The 18,105-nt window shown below is 47.7% G+C and overlaps 2 protein-coding genes across 12 annotated transcripts in view; one reads left to right on the top strand and one right to left on the bottom strand.

The window, feature by feature from the left end:
* The window catches only part of Atg16 (Autophagy-related 16), a 679,282-nt gene that overhangs the window by 306,120 nt on the left and 355,057 nt on the right, over positions 1 to 18,105 (top strand). The window contains exon 9 of one of the 8 annotated variants that reach the window (XM_076826320.1): positions 15,150 to 15,176. The exons of the other annotated variants lie outside the window; for them this stretch is intronic. Coding sequence (XP_076682435.1) covers positions 15,150 to 15,161 — 12 coding nt within the window. The 3' untranslated portion in view covers positions 15,162 to 15,176. Of the gene's footprint in view, positions 1 to 15,149; positions 15,177 to 18,105 lie in introns of those variants that run through there. 8 annotated transcript variants of the gene reach the window in all.
* Positions 1,737 to 18,105, bottom strand: part of Neo (ZP and PAN domain-containing protein neyo) — a 293,377-nt gene continuing 277,008 nt past the window's right edge. For all 4 annotated transcript variants that reach the window (XM_076826273.1, XM_076826275.1, XM_076826274.1 and 1 more), the window contains 2 exons: positions 17,091 to 17,756; positions 1,737 to 7,503 (listed from right to left, as the gene is read on the bottom strand). In XM_076826273.1, the coding sequence (XP_076682388.1) occupies positions 6,940 to 7,503; positions 17,091 to 17,756 (1,230 nt within the window). In that variant the 3' untranslated portion in view covers positions 1,737 to 6,939. The remainder of the gene's footprint in view (positions 7,504 to 17,090; positions 17,757 to 18,105) is intronic.

Here is an 18,105-nt window from a genome sequence, read left to right as displayed (position 1 = left end):
AAGTAACTAAATTTTAGAAATTAATTTTGTCATTAAACACTAATTCTTAAATACTTTGCGCGAATTATATTTCAGTTGTTTGCAGGTTTATCTATCCATAAGAAATATTGTAAGAAATGACTCAACATTCAATTCACAGCAGGGAGCATCACTAATCCTAATTGAAAATTCAATAAATTGTGTGTTATAACTCGCGAACTGTGAGAAATGAAAGTTTCCAGATGATAGTCCTAATTAATAGAAGTAACTTCTGCCTGAAAACTTTTTTTTCTATCTCTTACATCGCGAGATAAAATAGCCGGATTTTTAGGGGTCAGTTTCACCCCCTTAGAGTAAATTTGGGCAGCAAAAAAAAATGCATAATACACACCTTTATATCCTTCAAATACCCGCAAAGTTTCATAATAATTTTCTCCTACAATAATTTATATTATATTATGATATTTTTCTTGTAATTTTCTGATGTAGTTCAGAAATTTTTTATTTGAGCAAGAGAGCCTGAACCCCAACGTTCTTGTACACAAAAAACCCCACTTTTTCCTTATGAAATGAAATCCTATCCGACGAATTAGTTTAAGCAAAGGAACGTACAGCATTTCTTACTTAACTACCACTGACATATCAAAACATGCTTTCGCGTCTTTTGTGCGCATGCGATGGACTCAGTGTGAGAATTTAATTACCCAAGCTCGCACTTATATGCAGTTCGAATAAGCTGATACAACGCATCACCTAGGGCCGCATGTTCGAATTGATAGAGCTTGTACCTCGTCTTGCCGGATGGTTCGGCATGTTCACATGCGATGCACGATTACATTTAGCATAATAATTAATTGATTGATACGCACGTGAATCAAACTGTCGTTGCGAGGTATACACGATTCGTTTCAGCGTCCGTATGACTGCTTGTCCTCGATGTAGCGTTTCTCGTGACTTGGAAAGGTGTGTAGCTCCCCTGCAGCCAACATCGTACCAGGAAACCTACTTAAGCTACCAGCAGGACTTACGATTGACCTGGTCATCGCCTACGTACGAACTCACTACCGGCTTTCAGCCGTTTGCTTCGAGTTGAGACATTAAGCCAGGAAAGTTCCATTCGAAGAACAGTTATTGACACAGTGACGCTCGTTTGCATAAATGGAGGGTTATTAATAACGTCTCTTTGCTTCCCTACTTCTGTTTTCAGGATGGATTTCTTCATTATCAAACTACAAATTTGCAGACAGAATTTCTTAATTTTCTGAATGTGTCACTTTTAATCATCGTGCTTAGGCAATAGTGATATACTGTTTTATTTAAAGTGATACTGATGAGTTTGTAATTTAAATACGTACAAGTGATTTGGATTCTAATTCCACGTGTTCCATTCTTCAGAATAAGCAGTTGCACCTCGGCTTTTACACTCTACTTCTACTTTTACATACACTATATAATTGTTAACTCTACTACTGTGGCCCGATGGAGAGAAGACGGTTGAAACGTCACAGAAGCAATAGGGGTTCTTCGGTCGCATTGGCTCCCGCCGCCCGTGTCCCGTTTGCTTACTTTGTATTCGTCGACGTTGTCGCGCCGGCCAATAGGGATACACTATTCGGACCTGATATTCGGACCGTAGAGTTTCTCGACCGACTTCTTCCCATCGGGGCACAGTACATTCCTCCCCTTTATTTTCTTATCTGTATTTATTTTTTATTTCCTTGTTAAAGAATTATTATTACTATTATTATCTGCTGGTTTCTTTGCGCTGATACCTGCTACACCTGGTTACGTTCTCCACGAGCGTAATAAGCGTGCTCCATCGAACGAAAATACCCCCTTAACACAGTTCCTCCTCCACTTCTCGTTCTTTATCGGATAGGTGGTTATAAATATTCAACAAATCTGTTCATTATAAAATGAGTTTATTTTCTCTGTACCATATATGCTATGTACAACGTGTGTATTACGGTACTGACATATACGACTTTTCAGCAAAGTTGATGTCTCGATACTGGTAAAAAAAAAAAAAAGAAGAAGAAAGGGATTAATGAGAAATTAATTAAACATGCGCACGCATCGAACTCCCTGCTGGTACAATTAATTCGTTTAATCACCTACTCGTCGCGGCGTTATCTGTTTTCCTCGCACAACACACACACGCGCGCGCGCTGGGACACGTGTGTGCGCGCACACACGCTGCACTGCGTCCAAATTAAGGGGACGTCATTAAAACGGTAGGCTGTGCGCCAGACGTGGGGAGGGCGGGGGTTAGGTAAGTCGAAAAAAAAAAAAAAAATACGAGGGATGAAAAAAGGAGTGATAAGCGTGGCAATGTAAGAGAGTATTCTTGAAGGGCGGCACAGGTTAAACGTAAAAAATAAATAAGCCGTTATGGTTGGTGCGCGTGTTATGTAAAAACGCTCGATCGTCGGGTAAGCTCTGTACGTGACTTGCGTAACGGCGAATCAGGACCGTTTGGTTGGTTAGGGGAGCAGGGAGAACAACGGGCCAAGGTAAAAAAAAAATTCTCTCGAGAGGGAGAGAGAGAGAAGCGAGGGGAAAGGAACGGGAGGGAAAAAGCTGCAGAAATACCTACGTACGCTTGTCAAGGTACAGAACAGACTCGAACGTCTCAAGCTTACGACGGAGTAGGCGCGCACCTCAGGCTCGAGGACAAGCACCGACGTCTCGGCACACTCGTGAACATCCACGATAAAGAAAAGCGAGGGCACGAGTATATACGGGGCTCATTATGAAGGACGACGAAAGGGAACGGCAGAAGGAAAGGGAGGGAAAGCAAACTTCTTGCGCGCGAGAGCGCCGAGAACCAGGCGGGTCGAAGTAGCATAAAGATGGTCTCTCGGCGCGCAATCGTGAGAGCGATCGTCCTCGAGCCTAATATTACCATTTCAGAAGCGGCTACTGCTCCATCCTCGCATCGCAGGGCCGAGTTAACTTAATTCTTAATTACGTAATTAAATGACGATACATGTATGCTTGCTCGGCTTTACTTCCATCGTATACGCGTTAATAGTGGGGCAGTTACTTCATAAGTGACCTTATCGACGAAGAAACAACGCAGTTTCCATTGACTTGGGCCGAACGCCCGGCCGCGCGGCTCGCGGCACCTCAGTCCGGTCAAGTCGATGAAAAGTGCTCGTGTGTGTCCTATTCTAGTGCTACTTGAAATGCTGCTTCCTTTACAAGATGGCGCGAGAAAATCTCGGACCACCTCCCCGCGCGCGTCTGAAGGGCCGTTCGCATTGGGAACGTAGCCTTGCGGCACGGCGAAGGGGAACGAAATTCTGCATGCGCCATCTCATACGCTCGGTACACGCGGCAGGATCGCGTCGACAAAATGTCGGCGGCGGCGAGTCGCGCATGCGGGCACGCGCGACCGCGGCTCGTGGATCCCGTCGCTCGTACGCTCGGCGTTCGAACGTTTATTAAAAAAAAAAAAAAAAGAAAATTGGCTCTACCCTCTCACCACAAGCAAATTGGATATACTACGTCAGCGTTAGCGAAAAATCCTTAGCATATTCGTAAGTGTAAGATATAATCGTTAAGTAGCGCCGCTTATTCATACGCGCAGGCACCTTCGTTGGCATCTTATCGTCGTATTATGTGTACACGTGCTGCTGATATTTATATAGAAGATCGTAGCAGCGAGGCGGGCCGGGGTGGCGTCGGTCCGCGACGCGCAGCGCGCGCGGCGTGCTCCGGAGGGCCTCGGCACAGCCGCAGCCTGCGCTTTCAATCAATTGCTGTTCAATTCGAAAACGAAATTCCGTTCAGCCGTGCGCGCGAGTCACGCGAAACGGTAGAAAGCCCAGCAATTTCCACGGCAATTAGAACCAATAATTAAAGCGCGCGTCGACGCCCGGACACAATATATCGGCCGGGCGCAGGTGACATTTTTTCGGGTTGCGCTTTGCGGCCGGCAGGACAAGAGCATTGTCCCCGGAGAAGTTTGTCGCGGAAACAATCCCGCTTCGGCCTGTCATTCCACGTGGCCTCGGTGTACGGCGAAAATTACGGCGCGCGCGCGCGAATTTACGAGTGCTGACGTTTATGCGCGCGGAGCAGAACAAGAAGCCAGGACGGGGGGATGGTGGGTAGACTCGCGGCGTGTTTGCCAATGATAGACGAATGTCGGTCGGAGCCGGGTGATCCGAAGTTCGGTTAATTGAAATGCAAACGTCCCGCGATGATCGGGGAGGCTCGCACCTCGCGCCGTCTTCATCTGTCCCCTTCGCTTGTCCTTCCGTTCTGTCTGTTTATCTTGGCGAGCGTATTCAAATCTTCAAGTTTCCCAATTAACCCGATCCTTCGCGGAGCCCTTGTGCCGGCGAAATCGATAACGTCCCGAGGCAACACGGTTAACCGACTTAAATTTATCCAACGTATCGCGCACCCTCCGCCAGCCGTCTCCGCGAGTCCCCCCGGCACGGATTTCATCCGCCCCCGTTGCTCAGCCGCGGTGCCGCGCCGCGCCGTGGAAAATCCGAGCCGCGCCGAACTCCGAATCACCCGGCCCCGGTAAGTTCGACCGTAAGACTTGTTATGTTAAACAGCAATCCGCCGTGAAACGTAACCCGTTCGAACGTACTGTCTCTGCGCAGCGCGCATTGTTCCGCGATGTTTGCACGTCGGATCTATGCCCCCGAAGTTAAGATCGACTCCCCGTTATAACTTCCACCGGGGGCAGCCGGTGTATTTAAGCTCGGATTCGTGCCGGGTCCGCGGCACGGAAAACGTCAGAATAACTTCTCTAACGCGAACGTTCGTTTCTGGCCGCAATGGCAGCCTCCCGCATCCTCCCCCTCGCGGGAACTTTTGAATTCTGGTAACGCCCGGGATGCTCCGCGCGGAACGCTTGCACAGTTTCCTTGCGCAACTACTTTAGCGGATGTTTCAACTATTCTAGCAGAACAAGGGAAATAACTGAGCACGGCTATCTGTGGATTGATGTATCCGCAGAGGTCAAGCGAAACTCACCATCCCGGGATCGGCAATTTTGCGCGTTTCCGGGTGAACGGGGTGAAAGGTTGCTTCACCGATGCCGTCTCAAAGGCTGGCTGTCGTTGGTTGGAAGGATCATTCCTAGCCTTCGGCCGAGCTCAGAGCACGTCGGTCCAAATTGATAAGCTCACGTGTCGCGATGTAAATTAACCTGACCAACACGGATGGTCGGGACGTGGCTAAGGTTAAGTCGGATGGGGATCGAGGTTACGTGGTCCCAGTACGCTCCAGATAGCTATCCTTGATGCGATCCGACGCCATATCGCTGTCTCGTTTCCGGACCCTTCTCGCTCCCGAATTCTCGTCCAACCCTACGGAGCTTAGCTTAACCCCGAGACGCCACAAGAGGCAATTAACCTTCCACCAACCCCTTCGCGCGAAATCCCCCCGCTCCCCTCGGCCCCTGCCTCCTGTTTGCTGGTTTCTACCGCTGTCTCCTACTGTTTCCAGTCGTTCCGTTTCAACCAGTCTGTCTCCCTGACCCTTCCCACCCACCCGTCCGCTATTCCTCCTGTTGATATCCTACTTGGAGTATCTGCATAATCATGCTCGATTCCCAATGCTAATTAGAGTCCGTGCCAGTGCCCTATCCTACGTAGCAAGTACACGTCGACCTCCATCGCCTTCAGAACCACGCCCCGCCTCGTCCCGCTTCGGCTTGTTTCGCTTTGTCCTGTCTCGTTTCGCGTACGCCCGGACAGGAAAAACCAAGGGGGAGGGGAGTGAAGGGTGGAGGAAAGAAGGTGAACGGGGATGTGGAAGGAAACGTCGCAAGAAAGGAGGAAGATTATGCGCTATTATGAATGACAGATGACGGGGCTGAAAGATAATCGATCGGGCCTGCCCCTTTTATCCCTTAATTGCTTCTAGCCGCCACGGTGTAATTAGTTTCCCCTACGATTATTCGTCCGACTTTTCAGAATTGTCCGATTTTAATTTGACACGACCCGGACAGAGACCGCGGGCAAAAAGCTCGCGGGCAACTGAACGAACCGTTTCCGCGATCGATGCGCGCAAGTTTCCGTCGATCTCCCGAGAACACCTATCCCGCCAGCTAATTATCGCCGGGGACTTGATGCGTACACGCGCTTCCATGGTCGCTAACATCCAGCGCCATGTTAATTAGAGGTTGCCACGGGGCACAAATGAGAGCAAGAAACGCGAGACGATTGACGGCGTCGTCGTTTAGCAGGCCTTGGGAAGAAACCGACGCGATCGCGAGGAAGCCGGCATGCCCATTCTGGTAATTCGATAATTGAAACCGCGAGTTTGATTGAGAGCTCGTTTTTTTTCTCACTCCCGGATGATGCGGCGCGTGACTTTTAAAGCTACGAAACGGAAGTGAGAGCGACGCCATGGGTGTAATTACGGGTTGCTTCAGTTTCGAGGGATCATCGTTCCCGGCAGCAGAGAGAGAGAGAGAGAGAGACCAGCACGTACACGGGTGATTCTTAAAAGGTAAAGAAGAGAGCGCGTGTGACGGACGAGACGGGCAATTTCCATCCAGAAGTACCTCGCAGTTCGATATCTTCAAAATTGCTCTATCTGTCCTACATTATATCGAACTGAGACTCATAGAACGCCCTACGAAGTTTGCACGATTCCCGATTAGAAGGCAACAGACGGCTGCGCCAAAAAGCCAATGTTATTGATCGTTTCCCCTCCGGCGTGTTGCATCCCCCGCAGATCGTCGCCGCCGAAATATCCGATCCGCGTGCGACGGTCGACATCACCGAGCATTGCAAGGCACGAAGTGCATCGGTACATGAGAAGGGAAAAAATAAGGAAGGATCACGAGGGATGCCAATGGAAGAGAGTTGAATCGAAGCAAGGGATTATCCACGGTTATTCGCGAAGATCGGCTGGGTGTTTGCAACGTTGCCAGCGAGGGGAGAGGAGATCGAGGGGGAGGGCGGGGTGACAGGAAACGAAGGCTATTCAAAAACGGCGCGCTGAATATCCGGCGTCGTACAACTTACAGAGGCTGTCGGTGCGACCCGGGACGGAGTGCATCCCGGGAACGGAAACCGAGACCGAGAGGGCTTCTTGATGCTTCAGCATCTGTCGGCGTCTCTGCCAAGTGAAGGTCCACGCGGCGATGATGGCGATCTGGGCGACGAGGAAGACGGTGCCGGCGACGATCGCCTCGCCTAAGTTGATGCACACGCCCATCGTGGACGATATGTCCTCGCTCTCGACGAACACGGTGTCCCTGGTCGCCGAGCTGGCGTTCGATGCCTTGCTATCGTGCTCGAATCCGAATTTGTCCGTGATCTGAATGGACTGCACCAGGAGGAGATCCTCGCGGCTCTGGGAGGAGGAGCCGGTCGAGCGGCGACGGCGACGCCTGCCGAAGGAGATCACGGACCGTAGCTCGCCAGTCGCCTCTTCTTGATCGCACTGTACTGGCTCGCAAGTGGGCATGCAGGGGGTGACCAGCGCGCGGAACTGCACCACCTCGGAGCTCGGGAATTTGAAGGCGTCGAAGTGGGACAGTAGGATCTGAAACAGAAAAGAGGGATGCTTGTGAACGTGATGGTAAATAAGATACCACGGCACGGGTGTGTTTAATTGACGTGCTGTGAGCGATACGTGTCTTTATCGGGGTTACTGTATGTTGGCAAGTAAATAACTTGCAGTGTACACTAGGGTGGCCCCTATTTTCAGCCTGCGATTTCGTTTGCTCTCACCCCCGAATATGGTTCCATTTTATAAAAAAATAGGGCAAATGTCCCAATTACTGCCAGCGTCCCTATTACTGCCACTTCATTTACTTTACTTAATAAACACGCAACGTATGAAGAATAGTGTAAAAAAGAATTTATCATAAAATTGGGACTGTTCTTTTTATTATTACAGTACATTCTTTATACGTTACTTTTTTTTTGAGTGAGATAAATAAAGTGGCAGTAATAAGGGCACTGACAGTAAATGGGACATCTACCCTAGTCCCTGAAAAAGATTATTGCAATCGGACAACAGGAAAGGGTGCCGACCACGCCTTAAAGTTTAGAATTCATCAATGGTTTGAATTTGATGATTTTCTCAAAAATGGTAAGCCCTATCGAAATTTTGTTGAAATAATATTAAAAGAGCATACAATTTCCTACAATTACTGTATATATAATATTTTTGTGCTTCCAACCGTTTTTTAGGTAATAGCGTTTGAATATAGAGAGGTCAGCAATTCGCGCGTCCCACCTGTACTGCGTGACGCATTGTCTGTACGCGCGTAGTGCTGGCCTCCCTATATTCAAACGTGATTATCTAAAAAACGGTTGGAAGCACGAAAAAATCGTATAGACAGTAATTGTAGAAAATTGAATGCTCTTTTAATATTTTTTTAACAAAGTTTCGATAGGCCTTACCATTTTTGAGAAATTCTTCAAATTCAAACCATTGACGAATTCTGAACTTTAAAGCCTGGTCGAGACCCTTTCCTGTTGTCCGATTGCAATAATCTTCTTCAGGGACTATTTTTTATGAAATGGCACCTATCTGGGTGGTGAAAGCAAAGAAATACAAAATAATTTCGACACGTATAAATAAGGGCCCTAGATTACACCTTTTGTTGAGAATCAATACTGAGACTGCATAGTGTACATTTTGAAATAGAGGTAGCTCTACCTGAGGGTTCGGACTTTTGGTAGGTACGTTGGTTTGTGAATAAATTTGGAACGGAATGCTTAACCCCCATTTGAAAATGGCGTTCATACTAATGCCTCTACATTTATGTAGTATATTAATTACTATGGAAATACAAGAAGCTGTCTTCCAATCACAACTCGAAATTTTATTGAGAGATTGGGATATATGAAATAGGTATCTTTGATCTCGAGAGTGGCAATAAGTCAGCTCTGTATCACAAGTAACAAGAATTATGATGCCGTTCACTAGCGCCGAAGAGAAGTATGAGGTTCAGCATAGCGCTTATCTCAGAATCTTTGAAACGAAAGCTAGATAGAGGAAGTTTGTACAATCAAATATATCATCCCCTTAGTTCGCCAAATGGCGCAGTGGTTTTTGCAGTATATTTCACGTTCTTCGGAGCGGAGGTGCCTGCGCTATATATATATCGAAAATTCATTACGAGGGCCGGCAGAACGATGAAACTAAGCAATAATCCTATGCCCCCGGATGATTTGCAAGTCACATGGGGAATTATTTCACGCCGTTAGCCGCCATTAAGATAATACGTTCGCGTCGACGAGGAAAAACGCCAGCGATTGTGCAGAACAACTTCCTTGGAATCTAACAACTTTGAGATTGTTGCGTTCTTTTGTCGACGAAGTTTACCGTTGCCAGAGACAACCTGGCTATCGTCGTAAGCCGCTCTCCGTGTTTACTTCTTTCCCTCTTTTCCTTTATTATACAGATAAATGCTTCCGCGGCTGAATGCAGCACAACGTCACACAATTTCCATGAATTCCCGGCAGCGCAAGAAGCAAATTAAAGTACCATCAAGCGCGGATGTTAAGAGGGTAAAATTTGTATTTCATGGGGTTCTGAGGTATCACATTTTTCCTGCCTTTTCATCGAGTCGGACGCGGCGGGACAACAAGAAATGTAATCAGCAACTCGGCGCGGTTGTCGCGCGAGGGGAACAGGAGATTGGAGATTTTTTACTCGGCCTGGTCCTAATTCGCGGCGACATCCACGCGAGCCACTATTCTAAATTAGCATCCCGTTAATTTAACAATTTAACCGACACTGAAGAACCTATTTCCCGTTAGAAGAGCATCGAAGAAGCGGAGGAACTGTGTAAATAAGTTTCACCTATCTTCCATCTTCAAAAACGTGATGATGCATTAGCCACTTGGAGATCGATCTTCGCGCGTCCATTACGTCGATCTTGTTTACAATCGCCGAAGATACTGTGGCGAAAGTATTTCTATAGAACGGGGTACTTACTCGGAACTCCGAGTATTGAATCTATAAACCACTCAATTAGGGCAAATAATAACCATTCACGCGTTACTTCCGCCTAGCCTCCACTCCGGCTGAGGCGCACGAAGGCAACGCAGATCAGCGAGCATCACTGAGCGCGCGCTGCTTCTTGCCCCCCGAAGCGGCCGCGCGTCAGCTTTTTGCCCTTCATCGGATATGCCCGTGTAACAGCAATTACGCGGGATTATGAGATGGCCAGTAGCTCGACTATCACAGGTGCCATTAAACTACACGCGCATCCCTCGTAATCTAAACGATCGCCAGGAATCCCCTATCCCTTTTCAGCTGACTTGCCATCGGCTCTGAGTCCAAATTTCATTCCTCCTTCCATTTACGGAGTGTTAATCATCTCTTAGCCAGCCGCGAATAATGGCCTATCAGCGACCAGCATCTAGTGCCTGCGTTCTCTATCGCCTAAGCGCCTCGATCGCAGCATCCACCGACAGCCCCGCGCAGGACACGATCCCTTTCCGCGTAACCGCGTTTTGTCTATCATTACTCCGCCTCCAACAGCGCGACCCGATAGAAAATCAATTCGACTCGCCCCCCACCCCCTACCCCCCCCCACCCTGAACCCTCTTCGTCGGCGGTTCTTTTGACACTTCTTCATTGAACCGGGAAACGTGTCCCGATTCACGATGGGCTCCAGACACGGCGCGCGCTTTAAGCGGTGCGCGCGCGTACGTCCTCGGAAACTGGTTTCCACGGCGCATTACCAAGTTCATCGTATTTACACACCGAGCACGTACATTATCGGGCTGGGCAGGGGCCTGGGGGGCGCGGCGGCGGCGGGGAGGGGGACTAAGACATTAAAATATGCTTCATTCCGCGTACAGCTTCATTTAGCTGTTTCTTTGGCGGACGCGTCTGGCGGAACGAGCGGAACTTTATTAACTCCACGTCAGGCGAGCGCTGAGAAGCCGGCGAGGTAGCCGCGCAGGAGGGGGCAGGATCGGCAAAACGCGGGAAAAGAAACGCCTGTCGTGTCCGCGGCATGCGGTGCGGGCTGCTCCTGCGTTCCCTTTCGACTCGGAATAGAGAAACGCCGGGGTACGTGACATCGGCGACGATTACGTTTGGCGCGGCGGCGACGATGAACCCGCGCGAATGGTGGCAGACATCGCGCGATACGAGACCGGCGGGGCTGTTGCGCTGTGCCCGGGGTTCTGAGCTTCGTGATTTCGCTGGGATTAAAGGTCCCGGCACAAATGTCAGTTCCATGACGGCTCGGCGCCGTCAATGGTCCCCTTGTTTCAGTGTCAGCGACCGAGAGGAACGTATGATGAGAGAGGACCGGAGTAGCGATGAGACCATTCACACTCTCGGCAATGAATCGTCACGGAAGTGATATGCGTGCTCAGAGCTTAACTCGTTAAAGAGTCTCCATACCATTACCGCCTGCACAGGAGACGATATATGGTAGTTTTTTTTAGAGAAAACCTTTTTGAGTTACCATTTTCGTATTTTTGAATCTAACATTTTTTTTGCGAATTTGAGTTAATAACAATAATGTATTCCAATAGACTGTACTAATCATATAAAATGGGAAAAATTAATTTTATTTCAATGTGAATTTTGATATGATGAAATTTGTAGTTAAAAATAGTTGTGGAAAAAGCGTTTTTTTAAATTAAAATTCATTCAATTTTTAAATTTTAATACCTTAATATAAAAAATTTTATATTAAAAGCCTAATTTTTTTTAGAAATATTGGCAAAGAAAAAAATTGCCTGGGGTGCAATACACCCCGTGTGACTAGGCAGGGTTAAGTTTCTGTGCCTCTTTTAAAAGTAAAGAATGTGTACCTATTTTAACGACGTCCCGAGTTGCCGTCCCCTGGACGTAGTACCACAATGCTTGCAAACGAAAACATTTATGAGGGAGTCTTCCTCTCCTACATACTTCTCGCGAGGATAAATGAGTGAATAATCGTATGGATAAAAAGATGGCTGAAATGTGAATGCATTCGCATGCAGTTCTTTAATATACCCCCAGAATGGGTCCCATGTGTCATGAAACATCCTGTACACGCGCGCACACACCAGCTTCTGCATACAGGCGCGTGTGAGGTGGCTGAGAAATGTTTCCAATTTCATTCAAACCGGTTGTGAAATGGGAAGAACCCCGCGCCGCGGCTTGGCTACGTGACAGACATACCGGAAAACCTGACTTTTGGCAAATTCCTGGTTAGACGAGACGGATCCCTTTGCCAGCCCTTTCAGGCCCAGCCGAATGTTCGGTGGTCGTTTTTCTTCCCATCCACTATCCAGGGCTAATAAAATTCCTGGCAGTGGCAAATGAGAAAGGCGGTTGACGCACACAGCGTTTACAGAATGGCCACAAATTGAAGGAGCCTCCTGATATATTATTCCTCGCTCTGCACACAGTCAACACCAAACGCGCGTTAATCCCTTTACCGGAATCTTCATACTGCTGTCTATTTTTTAACCTTTAACTGAACTCTCCGCTTTCGGTGACGTTATAACGATCAATCGTAATAGGCAGGACCTCATTGGCACGTTTGCGCCGCCACGCACTCGTCAGGGGATGCAAGCGAGAAATGGGCAGAGTAATTTTCATAAAAGGACTGTTTTTCTCCGGCGTGCGTGTTTTTTCTTCGATTCAACAGGTTCACGAGGCCAAGATCGTATTCCGACGTCTGGCCAGGGTGGAATTCACCGCCAGCAATTCGCGACTTCCACAAACAGCTGTCAGGACGGTTTTGCTCGCTCTGCCTCCTATTTGTCAATTCTTTCCTCCCGCTCCATTATCTTGCCAGCGAGTAATTCATTCGTCTTATCCGTTTGACCGTGCGCCTTTTGCGTGCTACCTCCTGATTTATTGTTTCCACGTTTCAGCGTTCGTGTCGAGCCAATTCTCAAGTCCTAATTCCGCCGTTCCCCCCCCCGCACACTCGGCTGTTCTGTTCATTAATTATCTTCTTTCCACCGTCCAGGCCGGCGCCCCCGAATGCAGCGGAAATTGTTAACGAGTAACTTTGCAGCGTCGAGCGGAGCATAAAGAAGCCAGCAGGTTTATAGTCCGAGGAAGCCTCGTTAATGCCTCGTACGCGATAAGTGTGTGCTTCTTTGCACGGCTGATACAATAAGGCGCGATAAAAAGCAGCACTTAACGCGACCAACGGTTTCTCGGTAGAAAGGGAACTATATCCACGGCTGCCCGGGTTGTTCCGGGCTATCTGGGTTGCAGGATGGTGTCTGTCTGTTTGGGGAGGCTACGCTGCTAACATTTATTACGGCGTCATTAATGACGCAACAGCGGCGTCGTTCGTCACGGGCAAATGATCATCGATAACACGCATCGAGTGTATCCGACAGACGTTCTATCACTCCCGCCTCTCGGCCGGCGAGTACGCTCCGCGTGCATGAACGGCGGTCGTCCGCGCGGCGCTGTCTCGTTGCTCGCGGTGCTTCTTCTGACTAGTCGCTTGTTCCACGAATTGTAATTTCCTGTGTACGAGCGGGGCACGTACAAGGCGGCCGTTCGTAGATCCAGGGCCTCGTTACTCGGACGAGTCCCCGGGAGGAAATGGGGTTGGCTCGCGTGATCCGCGGGGGGATCGACACGGACGGATCGGGTTTTCTCGCGTGGCGGGGTGTCAGGGTGCACGCGGCCCGGCGATATATCTCGGCGAGTCGCGTCTTTCCTGGATTAACCGGGTATAAATTTGCCCTTTTCTTCAGCCGCCCGGACTGTTATTACTTTCTAATAAAGCGATATTGCCCCGCGCCGACGCCGCCGCGCTCCCAACGAGCAAATGATGTGGAACGACGAGTTAACGAGGCGGTATGCCTCTTGTTGTCCCCCTACCATCTCACCCGCCGGGATTCTCTCGTCCCTGTCCGCCACTATCGTAACGATCCGTTTGTTTTACTCGTCGACAGATGAAGCGTATCAACGCCGCGCGGCGTGCCACGGACGTTGAACTTCGAAAGTGCCGGACGAGTTCTCAGGACTTCGAGCCTAGCCTGGCCTGATGATGCGGGGGCGTGTAATTAGTCGTAGAGTCGGGCTTCCAGGAAAGGCCTGGACTAGGTAACATCAGTCACATCGTAGCGTGCGCGCTGTACGTAGTCGCTGCTTTCAGAAATGATGATCGGGTACTTATCATCCCGGCAGATCTAGCGCGCTAGAAGTCCATTTTGGAGAACATACATGGGTCGAGGATGGGACACTTGGAATCGATAGAATGCTTGATTAAACCTCTGTGGTCACACCTTCTTACAATCACTAATTTGTCACGTGGGGGTTCGCTGCACCCCAGCGTCACTTCGCAGTTACCTACTATTCTCGTATTTTGTAATCTTTTAACTTTTCAGTGATAATTGTATAATCATGCTCTAATAGTCTTTTTTTCCAGAGATGTAAATTTTGGTGCGGTATTTGTATATTTGCGATATTTTTATTTATTCATTTTTCCGTGATAAATCCCCTTCGGAAGTCATAAAGGCGCGATTTGAACTCGCAAATTGCTCTTGGGGCGGGATACACAGCGTGTGACCACGAGGGGTTAAATTTAATCAAAGCATTTGATCTTCAGCTGAGCTGTTTTGGACATCAAGTGTTGACGATAGCTTGAAATTAATTTCACGCTTTCTTGTGTGGCACACGCGGAAGAGATGGAATCATTACCAGCCGATTGATCTCGCGCATAGTGGCGGGCAAGTCGTGTGTCATCGTTCGCCGGTGAATCTTGATGAGTAAAACGAATCGTCGTCATGTTTCATCCGATGGACAGCGCGGAACGATGATTTATTCGTTTTCGTTCATTGACCGTAACTTGTATACGCCAGGTGGTAGTCTGTGTATTGATATTTTAATTCCCTTCAAATGGCGCGCCGCGCGTGCTTTGTACTACTGCGGTGTAATTTAGCCGCGGAAATTGCAGCTCAAAGGCGGTTCTGTTGCTTGAGAAAGAATTCGATAAATGACACGAATCATGTTTCCGATGAATGCATAGGTAATGGATACGTTTTCATAAAGCTAGGTTGACGCGAGTATTGTTTGTTGATTTTACAAAGACACGTGTTACATTCAATTAGCTTGCTCTTCAAAGGAACGTTTGAGAACTAGGCGGGCACTAAGAAGATAAAGGCTGAGAAATAATCGAATTATAACTCTCTGTGGTACTTTGATTTCCATGCTTAGGCGCTTCCTATTTTCTTCTTCGCCACAAGCAGAGATCAAAATGAAAGGGTCTCTGTGGTACCTTGTAAGTGATATTACATTAAACTGTAACCAGAACTCATGGATCGAGGTAGCCCGAGGGAATTTTATTTACGCTGCGGCCATATTAAAGTCGCCCGTGCACCTCCGTTTGTAACACAACAAAATCCTGCCTCGAATCAACTGCTTACAAATTTTTTGGTAGCTCTGTACTCTCGGATAAAAGTATTGCCACAAAAAAGACTTCAGGACTATTAATACTGACTAAACAGGATAAAAATTACTTAGTCAACGTAGGTCGAAGAATTGTCTTCCTCAAAGTTTAGAAGGAATTTTCTGAAAGGAATGAAATTGTGTTGCAAATAAATCGATATAATTAACAATTGTACCGTGTGTCTGTTACGATCAGTAATTATTGTACTATAATTTTATTATATAACTGTAGAAAGTAATGCATACTTTCTTGCTTCACCGAGTAAGTAGAAAGTGCTTGCCATGCACAGACCAGAAATTCTTTAAGTAATGCTTACAATAGCTACCTACCTATTTCAGACGCAAAAGCTAAAAATAATTAAACAATTAAGCATCTTTTATTGAATGTAGTTAGTATTTACTGTACATCTCCTAATTTTGAATTTTTTTCCGATAAAATTTATATTAAATTAACTTCGTAGTGGAAGGAAAAATAATATCATTATTTCCCTGATTACGAATCGACAACAAACTGCACGTGACTCGCAGATAATGACCAACTGTCGGAGGGAACGCGACTCTCCGTCAATGCATCATGGTGCGTCATCGCTAAGACGGCGGTGCATCAGGGACGCGACCTATTACGATGTGAGAAAATTGCTTCCCGTCGAAAAATCTGTCCGAGTGATTGATTAGCAAGAAGACCGCTTGACTCGCGGCTTCTCCTCACGCTCTTTCCCTTTCTTCCACCCGCGCGCATGAATGTAAAACAACGTCACGCACGTTCCCATAATGATTGCCGACCACGTATCAACGTAATAGGTGTCAGTCACCTGTATTAGCAGCGACGATCACGATTACGCTGTGTTTACCGAATTAGAAACGGTCTTTACCCTTCTTTGCATCATTAACATCGAGACGCTCGCGTAGGAGGCATTGCAGCCGTCTAGGGGCGAACGTTGGTAACAAATAGTCCGTGCTGTGACAGCTGTGGCCCCCTATATCCGCGTCCGGCTTGTAAGGGGTCTACGCGCAGTGCACCAGAGCACCGAAAAACGTGCAATCCATATTCGGAGATTTGCGTTGACTTCCAAAAATTTACAGGGTATTTAACAACGAGAATCGTGTTTCGTCTGCCGAGATTTTAAGGGCTCACTTACCCTTGACAGGTCGGAAAATAGAGTCACTTTTATGATTTTTTGTTCGTATAAAGAAACGTCATATTTAAAAATCAGGATATATATATCGTTGTGCATAGATTAAGCTGTATTCTCTTCAGAAATAAATTTGATATGTTAAGAAATGGTGCCATAGCAGCCCCTTCTCCTAAGGCCTCCTGATATTCATGGCACCAAAACTACTTCATGGATTACTGGAGCGATTTGAATAAAATTTCGCGCGAATATTCTTAGGACTATAATCCACTACTTGCCGAGACGATTTTTTATTAACGTCATGTTCTGTTTTTTTATTAAAAAAAGAAGCTGAAAACTCTTGTCAAACATCACATACTCGACTTCGAGTAGGTGCCATTTTTCAGGACATAAATTTCTTCTAAATCGGCGCCGATTTAAACACGCAAGATGCATTCCGATCGAAGTCGAGGGACGTTTTCTAATACAGATTCCCGCGGTAATAAAAGGATTCGTGTCGCTGCACAGTCTACTTAGAAAACACACGAAAACTCAACTGTACACGTATGAGTTTGGCATTCACGCTGCCCAGTGGGGATTGTAAATAGTGGATCGTAAACTGTAACTCACCTTGCCAGTGGTAGCCGACTTGTAGAGCGGGCCCATGATGATATGATCGGTGGGGCAGCCATCCGAGTCGATCAGGACTATCTCGCTGGAGTCGACGCCGTCCATGGCCACCAGCTCTCGCACGAAGATCTCGTACGGGCTGTTCGGGTCGAGGATCTCAAACTTGAGGGCCAACGGATCACCGACTTCGGCGGACGGGATGCCTTCGTTTCCGCTACGATCGGTGATCTTCATGGCAACGTTCGGGGAGTCGACGATCACTTCTTCGGACAGGGCTGGCGTTATGTCACCGTGCACGCCTAGGTCCACCTCGTTCGACACCGTTTTGTTTGTTAGATCGTATTGACAGGTGACAGCCAGGCCGAGGTCCGAGCTGGTTACGATGGTGTCGTGGTGTTGGATGACAACGTCGTTCAGGTAACGACCCAGACCCTGCTGTCTGATGTTGCACTCCAAATCGTCGTAGGCCATTCGTAGCTCGAACTCCAAGGCACCCTTCACGTCCTGCACGCACGAGTTCGGCGCCCCTTTCACGTAAACTTTCCCATAGAACAGCTTGCTAGTTTGGATTCTCGTCACCATATCGCCGGCACGGCAGTCGATGGTGACGTTGTAGCAGGAGCTCAGCTCGTACGTTGATCCCTCTGGTACGTCGAGATAGGGTTCCTGAAGTCAACCAAGTGTTCCGTCTATTGCTACGTGCCCTTCGTATATGCTTTCTAAACTAATAATGCCAACTGCAATGTATTACAGAAGGCAAATGGTTTCTGCTCGCTAACGGAGGACTTCTGGGGTCTCGAGTGAACCTCAAGTATTTTCAGATTGTTTGTGAAAGGGACAGTTAATAAGCGAGGCTCTCGTTTATTTATTTTCTAGTATACATAATCGAGGGAAATTGAAGTGGTTGCTCAAGTGACATGGACACGTACGCAATCTGTTTTTCAAAATAATAAAATTGCCCCTTCTGTTGAAACATTTATCGAATCCATGTTAATAATGTAGGATACCCTTTTTT

Source organism: Andrena cerasifolii, chromosome 14 (assembly GCF_050908995.1).
Source record: "Andrena cerasifolii isolate SP2316 chromosome 14, iyAndCera1_principal, whole genome shotgun sequence".
Taxonomy (NCBI): Eukaryota; Metazoa; Arthropoda; class Insecta; order Hymenoptera; family Andrenidae; genus Andrena; species Andrena cerasifolii.
This window is presented reverse-complemented; position numbering and strand designations above follow the sequence as displayed.